Source organism: Thamnophis sirtalis, unplaced genomic scaffold, assembly GCF_051295495.1.
Source record: "Thamnophis sirtalis isolate CommonGarterSnake01/CBP01778 unplaced genomic scaffold, rThaSir2_p1.2 scaffold_5, whole genome shotgun sequence".
Lineage (NCBI taxonomy): Eukaryota > Metazoa > Chordata > Lepidosauria > Squamata > Natricidae > Thamnophis > Thamnophis sirtalis.
Window position 1 is genome coordinate 80,449,891 of NW_028261385.1, and position 12,232 is coordinate 80,462,122.

General features: G+C 38.5%; 1 protein-coding gene across 2 annotated transcripts in view; it reads right to left on the reverse strand.

The window, feature by feature from the left end:
- Positions 1–4,165: 4,165 nt before the first annotated feature.
- The window catches only part of PLIN2 (perilipin 2), a 53,691-nt gene continuing 45,624 nt past the window's right edge, over positions 4,166–12,232 (reverse strand). For both annotated transcript variants that reach the window (XM_087716113.1, XM_087716112.1), the window contains one exon: positions 4,166–5,738. In XM_087716113.1, the coding sequence (XP_087572239.1) occupies positions 5,601–5,738 (138 nt within the window). In that variant the 3' untranslated portion in view covers positions 4,166–5,600. The remainder of the gene's footprint in view (positions 5,739–12,232) is intronic.

Below are 12,232 nucleotides of genomic sequence, written 5' to 3' on the forward strand. Positions count from 1 at the left end.
TTTTAAAAATGCATATTTTAAATAAATACTTAAGATAAACATTCGTTTGTAAGACTATCAGAAGTTATGTTCAGATGCTTGAATTCCAACATTATTCCCCTCCTCATTCCTAACCTTAAGTCTTAAAAAATCCAGTTATTCTACTTTTCTGCTTTTGTTATCCATCAACTAATATCTAATACTTGGGATAAAACCCAGCATCTTTCGATGTAACCTTTCCCTATGTTACTGAATTATAGAGCTAAGACATATTCACATAGGTGACTGGTAAGTAATGTTACATCTTCATTTTCTATGACTATTTATTTTAGAATATCTTGCAAGATTTATTTCTCCCATTCTTTCCTTTCTCCTTCCATGTGCATCCAATTATGTTCTATAGCAGTGTTTCTCAACCTTGGCAACTTTAAGATGGGTGGACTTCAATTCCCAGAATTCCCCAGCCAGCTTGTTGAAGTCCACTCATCTTAAAACTGGTAAGGTTGAGAAACACTATTCTATAGGATTTCCAAATCTCTAGAATAGATTTGGGGATTACACAGAGAATAATTCCTTGTTTCACTACTCTACTCCCTCTCTTTTCCATTGCAAAATGTACACTGTTGGATACAATCTACAAGGAGGCTGATCTGCACCAAACGTTCAATTTATTTTTAAAATGTTTCTTAATTCCCAGAAGAAAAAAATGAAATATTCAAAGACATTTGATTTACTAAATTGTTTACCAAGGCACGTCATCTGTAGGTTTCCTGAGGAGTCATCTTCCGAAATCTAAACAAAATATGCCAACCTATACTTAGATGAGACATTTTATTGCTGTTTCTTTAACACTGTGACTATTCTTAAAAGACCTCAATTCATCTGTATTGTTTTGATCACTGATAATGCAAAAATATCCAAGTTAATAGAGCTGTGCAAGAAGCCTATAGTCAGGATTAGCTAACACTAACATTAAAGGTTGAGGTTTGCAAAAAACACTTTTATGTCATTAAGTATTCTATTCAAGTCAGTGCATCATGATTATAAAACCATGGAATGGCTTCATCTTCGCAGTTGGGGGTTCTTTTGTATCCATCTTCAAATTATTTTTCTGAAAGAGAAACACATCATTTTTAAAACCTATTTTTAAATAGTTTTTCTTAAAGCTAGATACATAGGTTGTGCACAGGGTAAAAATCTTATTTTAAAAGAAACCTCCATGGAAATCTGCAACCATCAAGTACAAAAGCGTGAGCTATTGTAAGTTTTGCAACTGTTAGCAAACTTTGAGTACTGAACTGATTATATGATACTGGACTATGTTATTTGGATTATCCCTTAACTGAAAGACATTGATGACGGACTGAATTATCCATGTATGACTTGGACTGTTTGATGGACTCTGATACCTATATTTCCATGAAAGTAAAAGCCTATTTAAACTGCAGTGTCTCTGTATGCTGGTTTGTGTGTTCTCCAAGACAACTCTCCCAACGCTTCGCTGAACGTCCTCGCTCTCCCAACGGGGAACTTATCTAACAGTGGTCAATGCCTGGAATGCAATACCTGACTCTGTTGTTATATCCTCAAGCCCCCATAACTTTAACCTTAAATATGTACTGTTGACCACATCCCATTCCTAAAAGGTCAGTAGGATGTGCATAAGTGCACCAGCGTCTATTATCATGTGCATGAGTGACGAGCTAAATAAATGAAAATAAATAAATAAATTATTCTCCTTGCCAGTTTGCTTTGCTCTTGGAATTTTCCCTCTGGCCTTGAAAAAAAGAGACCTGTATTCTTGTTTGCTTCTTTGCTGCCAGAACTGGCTGAAAGATAGGAAGTCTGTACATTTGTAAAATGCCTCCTAAGTGAAAGATAAAGTCAGACAAACACAATGCCAAGCTTCTTATGGAAGTATTTGAGAAAAAATTCTCTTTGTTACATGACATGTTACAAGAGATGAATGAAAAATCTGATAAAAAGTTTAAATTATTAATAACCCAGTTAAAACAAATCAAAGAAGATGACAGCATTGTGGATAATTAGTAAGTGAATGTTTTGTATGACGGGTTTAATTATAGAATTTTTAAATGATTTAAACTTGATAAAAATGATAAAAAATGTTTTGTTTTCACAGGAGTTAAAACTGAATTAGATATCAGTTTATGTTTGGGAGATGACCACTTGATTGCTAAAGTATATAAACTGTTATTCAAGATTAACCTGGAAGATGAATATGTAGAAGACTGCATGGTAAAATGGGCAAAACAATTTGGGTATAATATGATGCTAGATAAATGGGAGAATGTATAGACTAATGAATGAAAAATTACTTTGAATTATAGTTTGATTTTTTAAAATATAAAATGGTGTATTATTGGGGTTTGACTCCAGATAGATTAGCAAAAATGTATAGAGCAGCTCCCCATTTTTTGTATGCTTTTTTCACCCTCCCCAGGGTCCTATAAAGCTGCCCTGTCAGCTGAGTTCAGCCTTTTTTAAAGCCATTTTTCGCCCTCCCCAGGCTCCAGAGGCTTTATAGGAGCCTGGGGAGGACGAAAACAGCCTCTTCCGCCCCCTGGAAGGCCTCCGGAGACTGGAGGGCTTAAACCAGCCGTACAAGCAAACCGAAAGTCCGGAAGACTCCTGAAGCCTCCAGAGGGCCTCGGGGGGGGGGGGGGGGAGGCTGTTTTCACCCTCCCAAGGTTCCTATAAAGACACTGGAGCCTGGGGAGGGCGAAAAATGGCTGAACTCAGGTGACAGAGCAACGCCTGGCATGCCCTGACAAATGGCTCTGTGTGCCACCTGTGGCACACGTGTCATAGGTTTGCCATCCCGGGTATATAGAGGGACTTCTAACAAGTGTTGCAAATGTAATCAAAATCCAGGTACATTTTGTACTATGAAGTGGTCTTGCAAATATGTGAAAATATTCTGGATAAACATAATGATAATGCAGAAAATACTTAACCCACAAATATTAATAAAACTGAAATCTTTTCTTTTAGATATTATGGATAAATCAATTGAAAAACAATTTGGGACTCTATTTCTTTACATGGTGACCCCTGCGAGGATTGTACTTGCTAAGCACAGGGAAGGAAAAAGATGCCGACGGTTGAAGAATGAATTTTAAAATAAATAAATTATAAACCTCTTACACAAAGTGACAAAAGTAAAAGAACTAGATCTCTTCTTACCTTTGAATAGAATAGAAAGATATTGAATAGGATAGAAGATGCCTTAAAACATTGTAGAAACTGACCAAGAGAGCTAATTTGGTGTGGTGGTTAAGATAGCAGGCTAGAAACTGGAAGCCAGTTGGGTGATTTTGTACCAGTCATTCTTAGCCCAAAGAAGAAAATGGCAAACCACTTCTGAAAATCCTGCCAAGAAAACTGCAGAGACTAATCCAAGCGATTACCACAAAAAGATTTATTCAAAGAAATATATGCACATACACACAAACTCACAGCATTTGACACTGCCTGCAAATTATAGACTATATGGACTGGGCTAAAGATTGAGAAGACTGACAATCTACTAATAATTTATTCTATTAGACAGGAGGAATTATTGGTTACACTAATAATTGTTTGCCTTCTTTCCTGAACATAATGCATGTCTGCAACTGAAGCATATCAAAAGTTGATTTAGCTACCAAGCGATCACTGGATTTTGGAAACAATGAGCCAAAGCCAACTACAATACATAAAGATAACAAGAGCAATATTCTACTCTGATGAGGAGATGATGCACAATGCCAACACTTGTGATCTTATATCAAACAGATCATCCAAAGGCTACATAGCATTTATAAGCTTCTAGAATGTAGCATTACGGTACTCAAATTAGCATTTATTAAAACAATGGGATTTAAATCTAAGTGTTCATTAAACTGTGTGTAAGAACACAGTTTGAATGTTCACTCCCTTTCAGCCATGACTTTAACATAAGCAACAACTAATTCTTCATCAAGTATTTTATTCTGGAATCAAAGACAGAAGCATCTTGTGTTGTTCATGGAAATCACTTGTTTTTTAAATCAATATAAGGGTGTTGAGTAACCATTTCCTCAGATCTAGCACTATATGGCATATTATCAAAGATACTGTAACTTTATATGACTATATATTTAATAAAGGGAAAGGAGTGAAAAAAGGCAAAACATTCATGCAGTAATCAAATATCAGTTCAAAATTTATTTCCAAGGCATTTCAGTAATTTTTTCTTACAACTTACATACTACATCTGATATTAAAGGCACTTACCTTACAGTAAAAAAGAAGTAAATTATTTCTTAACTCTAACTTTATGGAATCTACTAAATTAGCACCAAGAAATGTCCTCATATTCCCACAACAAATAGAAACAAAGTTCCAGTGGCATAGGAAAAGAAATGGTGATGACAGCAAATGACAACAATCACATTTCTATTTCTTTTATGGTTTCTGTCAGAAAACATGAAACTCCTCAAATCTATCATGAAATATAGGTCTAGGTGCTTATACAATGGCTGTTTTTGAAATTGTATATTTTAGCAGGAATCTACAATGAGCAGAACCTGCAGAATAAATGTCATTTTCTCATATTTTTGCCATCATGTATAGTTATTGCATTTTTGTTATTTTTTATCTAAACTCCTCCCTTTTTAGAAGGTAGTTTTCTTATATCCTTTTTGAGTGTGTACATCACTTCGCTTCAGACTCATTTAAATCTTAAACTTAATTCTTATATAAATGTAAAATCTAATGGGGAATTGTGTGCTTTAACTCAATTATTTAAAATAATTATTTAAAATAAATATATTTCCTCTAGATAGCTGCCATGGATTTTAGGGAGCAATATCAAATTATATGAATCCACAGCCAGAATATAGATTTATTATTTTAATAACATCTTGGTTGATGTGTTATTGAAGCACGGACATATTGGACAAGAATCTTATAAAGAGACACCAAATATTTTAAATTGCATTAAAGCAGCCTTTTTTAACTATGAATCTCCCAAATATATTGGGATTCCATGCCTTGTCATCTGGGAATTGCACTCCCAATGTACATGAGTAGGGCAAAGAGTATAAGAAAACTGTTTCAAAAGCTTAATACACCTAATCACACAATTACAGAGAATTGAACAATCACAGAGAATTGAGCAACATATTATTTCTGTTTGACGTTTTTGTGACAAATTAAAATATAGATATGTTGCTAAACATGTTTTGCTAAGGAAGGAAGCTCAAGACAGCAAATCATCTCATAGGCCACATTTCAGGTGAATTGTTAAGGCTGTTGCTTCAAAAGCCATTATTGGCCCAATTGTGATCTAAGCTTCAAAGGAAGTTTAAGACCATTTCAATACATTTATCTATCACCTAAAGCATCTATGGCTTATCCTAAAATACTTATCTATTTTCCATAACAACAATGAATCAAGAAGCTGAATGCTGGCTCATCTAAATTAAACAAAGATGTACTCTCCAATAGTTATCGTCCCATAATGCAGAATTGTAATTAAGTGTGCATATGCACTCCATGTGTGTCTATATGCATGTAGATGCACATACACATACACACACACAGCACACACATAGATTGTATGACAGAGACAGTTTTTCTTATGCTTCCACTATTTGTTCCATGGTAATTGGGCCATTTGCATGGGAATAGTCAGGCAGTCCTTCTTCGTCCAGATCCGAGATGTCCGGTATCTCATCAGATTCTGAAGACAACTCTGTTATAGTGAAATCTGGAATCTATAGAAAAAATAAGCTCAAATAAATTTGAAGGCAACATTTGAATTCTACGCACTCTCCTCCTCCACCTTACCCCAGCATTAAGGGTTCATTTAGTGACCGATCAAAATTACAACAGCACTGAAAAAAAGAGAGATATTTTCAGTTACAACCTTCACAGCATCCCCATGATCATGTGATCAACATTAGGATGCTTGGCAACTGGTTCTTATTTATTATGGTTGCCTTATCCTGGGGTCATGCGATCACTTTTTGTGACCTACTGGCAAGCAAAGTCAATGGAGAAACCAGATTCGCTTAACAACCATGTTACTAACTTATCAACTGCAGTGATTCACTTATCCACTGTGGCAAGAAAGGTCATAAAATGGGCAAAATGCACTTAATACCCCGTTTTCCTGAAAATAAGACCTCCCCAGACAATAAGCCCAATCGGGCTTTTGAGCGCCTGAGCTAAAATAAGCCCTCTCCCCCAAAAATAAGCCTTCCCCAAAAATATCGCAACACATCAGCAGCCATGAGGTGACCATGCTTGCCGCCTGCTGCACCTCAAAAATAACAGGATCTCCCCAAAAATAAGGTCAAGCACTTATTTCAGGGTCAAAAGAAAATAAGATCCTGTCATATTTTCAGGGAACCATGGTGTTTCACTTAGCAACAGAAATTTTGGGCTCAATTGTGGTCATACATCGAGGACTACCTGTATTTTTTCAGCTAGTACCTAATTAATTTGTGGAATCCTTATTACAAAACATGGTAATATCATTAACCTGGGGAATTCTAAGTGGGAATTGGATAAATTAATGGGTGACAGTTTTTTTCAACAGTATGCCTCCTAATACTAATTGCAAGGAAACAACAATAGAATAAAGAAGGATATGTTTTCATCTCCTGTTTGAGAGCATCCAATTGTATAAGCCAAGTGACAGAGTTGAGAGATGCCGCTTTGGCCCAACCCAACTGGTGGTTGTTATCATACAGAGTTGTGATCTCTTAAATATCCAAGATACAGATAACTGGGGGTGGGGGGGGGATCAATCATTATTCAAAAAACCTGAAAATACGAATGACGTTCACAAAGAGTCTGATTGAATGTTACCCAAAAGAACTTTTCATTACAATTTAAAGATGAGTGCTCCTGGAGACAAGCTGCTAGTCCTGGTTTATTTCATATTGGTTCTGTTAATGAAATACGACACTCCAAAATATGATATTCCAGTATTTTGACTGAAAAGTTAGTCAACGGAGTGAATATAAATTTGCATTGATGCACTGTATCCCTTTGCTGTGGCATATCCTGATACAACTGGGAAAACTGGGTAAAATCAGGTGCAGTCACGCGAGTGCCTTGTCTTATGTCCTTCATGATTTACGACTGAAATCCCAATCCTAATTGCAGAGGGCTACTTGTAATTTGCTGTTCGGTTATCAAAAACAACAAAAGTTCCTACCTGAAATTCAGGCCCACAATGAACAATTATTTACTGAGACAGCATCTATTCACTGGTTTTATGTGTTTTTACAACTGTTACATAAATTGGGGACATCACTAACTGAACAGCAAATTACAGGTTGTCCTTTGCATTTAGGATTGGGATTTCAGTCATAAGTCATGAAAGATGTAAGACGAGGTACCCACATGACTACAACTGATTTTACAACTGTTTTTATGGGAGTCGTTAAGTGATTGCAAGTCTGAATCCATTCTCCAGAATGGGCTGGTGTTTTTTTTAATGAAAACTGCAGAAATCAGGACAAAACAGCAGAATGCTACAACCAGGCATAAATGGGAACCTATTGCCAAGAATCCAAAATATAGTCATGTGACTGCAGGAGTGTATGCAACATTTTATTAAGGTCAGAAGTCTCAGGACCTTTGGGAGATGTTGTGCTTACATTGAAACCATTTTTTTTGCTTAAGTTACATCAATAATTAATACTTACTATTAAGCTATTTAGTTAATAATAGCTTATTATTATAACTTTTCCCGCTGTATAATTATTTTACAATTGGAATTGTAGCTTTCTTTACAATATTTTATTATTAAAATGATTAGATCTTATATGCCGCTGTGCTCCTTAAGAGACTTTGCATTAATTTGCAGTTCCTGTCAAAGCTTCCTTTTTAAAATGCCCAACATCAACGGTCTTGGCCACGACAGAAGCAATATTATGACCTTGTGCCAACAGCCACATAATTTTTCTATACATCATGACACTGCATGCGGTTCCCTGGAAAAGAGGTGCAGGTCCTAAAAACATGCTGCTTCAGCATTTCAGATACATTTGTTTAAAACTTTCTGGCCAAAACTTATACCCTGATGTATTTCTATCTTTCTTTAAAGGAATAGGAATCACTTTTGGGGTAGAGGGAAGTCTGTAGCTTTCCAAATGACCTTACTTTGCAGCTCCAATCAGTATTGGCCATATGTCAAGGATCAGGAAAAATGGGAGATGTGGTTCACCAGATCAGAAGTTAAGGGCACTTTCTTACCAGGCACCAGGTAATAATTGACATTGGTTTGGATACCAATTGACATTTCTGTCTATAAGTTTATTTTTCTGCATGTTATTTATGCTTGTGTATTTACTTATATTTTCAGCATCGTTGTCAAATCACTATGTAGAGGTACTGTGTGTTTTAAGGAATTACTGTATTATTCAACTTTGTGCCAAAGCATCTCAGAATGCTTTTGAAGACTGCCAGCCTTCCAGACCCTAAATATTACTAGCATCACTACCAAGCAACTAGTACACGTTTGAACTGGGGATCCATTTTTTTTAAAGAGCCAAAACATTTTGGCCTATGAAGTTATTTTCACAGAAGAACCGAAGATGATCACAAAGCATTAATGTAAGTTAAAGGCTCAGACCTGCAATGCAATTTGGGCAACAATAAATGTAATTCAGATTTTCTGTACTGAAGTTGTTCTTTATATCTTTTATGAAGGAATGGCAATGGCTCAGCCATTTGGCTTGGAGTCTTGATGGAGGCGCTGTTAGAAGTGGTTCTAACAAAATGCATTCAAAAAAAACAAAACGCACAGGTACAGTATAGGTGGTACCTTGCTCAATAGTAGTAACTGTGAGAGGGATCTTGGAGTCCTAGTGGACAACCATTTAAATATGAGCCAGCAGTGTGCAGCAGCTGCCAAAAAAGCCAACACAGTTCTAGGCTACATAAACAGAGGGATAGAATCAAGATCACGCGAAGTGTTAACACCACTTTATAATGCCTTGGTAAGGCCACACTTGGAATACTGCATTCAGTTTTGGTCGCCACGATGTAGAAAAGATGTGAAGACTCTAGAAAGAGTGCAGAGATGATCAACAAAGATGATTAGGGACTGGAGGCTAAAACACATGAAGAACGGTTGCAGGAACTGGGTATGTCTACTTTAATGAAAAGGACTAGGGGAGACATGATAGCCCGATATCTCAGGGGTTGCCACAAAGAAGAGGGAGTCAAACTATTCTCCAAGGCACCTGAGGGTATAACAAGCAGCAATGGGTGAAACTAATCAAGGAGAGAAGCAACTTAGAACTGAGAAATTTCCTGACAGAACAATTAATCAGTGGACCAGCTTGCCTCCAGAAGTTGTGAATGCCTCAACACTGAAAGTCTTTAAGATGTTGGATAGCCATTTGTCTGAAACGGTATAGGGTTTCCTGCCTAGGCAGGGGGTTGGACTAGAAGACCTCCTAGGTCCCTTCCAACTCTAATATTGTATTGTATTGTATTATGGTTGATGGACCTAACAGGAAAGATGTCACAAATGTACCATTCTTGCCTTGTTTTTTATTTTGTATCTAATGTTCATTTTAAGTCACCCAGAACTGTTTTGCAGAGTCAGACCAGCAGCTTTTAAATTTAATAAATCTTAATTTATTTTGATCGTTTGTACTTTTTAATCTGATAAATATTCTGAAACTTCCTTTGTAAAGTTTCTTGTATGTTTACAATAGCAAGGACAGCATCAACTAGATCACGTCCTCTGCAGTGTAGTGTATTTAACCACTATCCCTACCTCATGAAAGAATCTATTGTCAGTCCCCATCACCTTTCTTCCAGCCCTCTTATGGGAAAAAATAAACACTGACAAGGCAGAGCCCTTAATTTATTTTTATGAAATTCCCCTAGTAACTAAATCTGCCCCCTAATCTTTGAGACAGCAGGTGACAATTTTATTTTTGCAAACCGTGTTGACAATTGTCTCTGTATTTAATATTGAGTCTAGTAGCTGGAGGACAATTGTTACTGACGTTTTATGAAATTATCTTCTGAGCTTAGAGAAGTTATTAAATATTTTTGTACAAGAAAGTGTAACCAGAGGAGCGTGCATTAGAGCAAAGTACGGTAATAGCAATAGCAGACTTATAAACCACTTTATAGAGTTTTACACCCCTCTCTAAACTGTTTAGTCAGCATATGTCCCCCAACAATCTGGATTCTCATTTTACCGACCTCGGAAGGATGGAAGGCTTGAGACAACCTTAAGTCAGTTGCACAAAATAATGCGCAACCTGAAGCTCTAGCAGTCCGCTTACACAGACGTATGCCCTACCTCAATTTGCTTTTGAAAGGAAGCCATGTTATTCTAAAAACTACCATGTTTCTAAGGGTTCTACTTTTAATTTTCATTCCGCCTTCCTAATATGGGATTCGATCTGAGAAATGTTGCCCACCACTGTTTCTTCAAGTCAACTTTGGGTCTTCTACAGCACATTTTAATGTTTTTTAAACCACCTCTTACTATTTTATGAAAGACAATGATACTAACCAAGAATATTACAAGTGTTTTTGTCCATATAACTGAGCCAAGGTAAGAAACTGTGTGCTATGCTCTATTTTCATATAATGCCAAAATTGTGCACTAGATCAATTTCCCATATTCAAAGCAGGAATACTCCTAAATCAAGAATTAACTTTTAGGTCCAATTTTCAAAATGGTGCCATTTTATTTTATTGCAGGAAGTCAATGCACAATGATGGAATTGTGCAGCCTGAAGAAAATAGTTATGCACATCTATCCAAACAAGTGTTCTCAAATTTATGGGTTAAATTACCTTTCCATATCATTGAGTTTAGAGTTTTTAGAGTTTTATTAAGATTTATAGGCCGCCCTTTTCCCTGAGGGGACTCAGGGCGGCTTACAATCACGGGGAAGGGGGTGCAATATCAAAAGACAAATAAAGTGTGAACAAAAGAAAAATAATAAAACACAACTTTCATTCAACAGTCAACACTCGGGCGGGTAAATTGGGAACCTATCCCCAGGCCTGATGGGAGAGCCAGGTCTTGAGGGCTGCGCGAAAGGTCTGGATGGTGGTGAGGGTGCGGATCTCGACGGGGAGATCGTTCCACAGGGTCGGAGCTGCAACAGAAAAGGCTCTCCTCCGTGTAGTCGCCAGTCGACATTGACTGGCGGATGGGGTTCGGAGGAGGCCCAGTCTGTGCGATCTGATCGGTCGGAGGGAGGTAATCGGCAGAAGGCGGTCTCTCAAGTACCCAGATCCACTACCATGGAGTGCTTTAAAGGTGGTCATCAGTACCCTGAAGCGCACCCGGAGACCGACAGGTAGCCAGTGCAGCTCGCGGAGGATGGGTGTAACGTGGGCGAATCGCGGTGCACCCACTATCACTCGCGCGGCTGCATTCTGGACTAACTGCAGTCGCCGGATGCACTTCAAGGGCAACCCCATGTAGAGCCCATTGCAGTATTCCAGCCTAGAGATCACAAGGGCTCGAGTGACTGTTGCGAGAGCCTCCCGGTTTAGGTAGGGCCGCAACTGGCGGACCAGGCGAACCTGGGCAAATGCCCCCCTGGTCACAGCTGACAACTGGTGGTCAAAAGTCAGCTGTGGATCCAGGAGGACTCCTAGGTTGCGGACCCTATCTGAGGGGTATAAAATTTGACCCCCCAGCCTAAGTGTTGGAACATTAGCCAAATTGTTGGGAGGGAAACACAACAGCCACTCGGTCTTGTCCGGGTTGAGTACCAGTTTGTTAGCGCTCATCCAGTTCTTAACGGCCTCAAGACCCTGGTTTATCACGTCCACCGCTTCATTGAGTTGGCACGGGGCGGACAGATACAGTTGCGTATCGTCCGCATATTGGTGGTATTTTATCCCGTGCCTCCGAATGATCTCGCCCAGCGGTTTCATGTATATGTTAAATAGTAGGGGGGATAAGACCGAACCCTGCGGCACCCCGCATGTTAGGGGCCTCAGGGACGATCTCTGCCCCCCGACCAACACCGACTGCGACCTGTCCGAGAGGTAGGAGGAGAACCACTGCAAAACAGTGCCTCCCACCCCCACCTCCCGCAGTCGTCGCAGAAGGATACCATGGTCGATGGTATCGAAAGCCGCTGAGAGGTCAAGGAGAACCAGGATGGACGCATAGCCTCCATCTCTGGCCCTCCAGAGATCATCGGTCAATGCGACCAAAGTGGTTTCTGTGCTGTAACCAGGTCTGAAGCCGGACTGGAAGG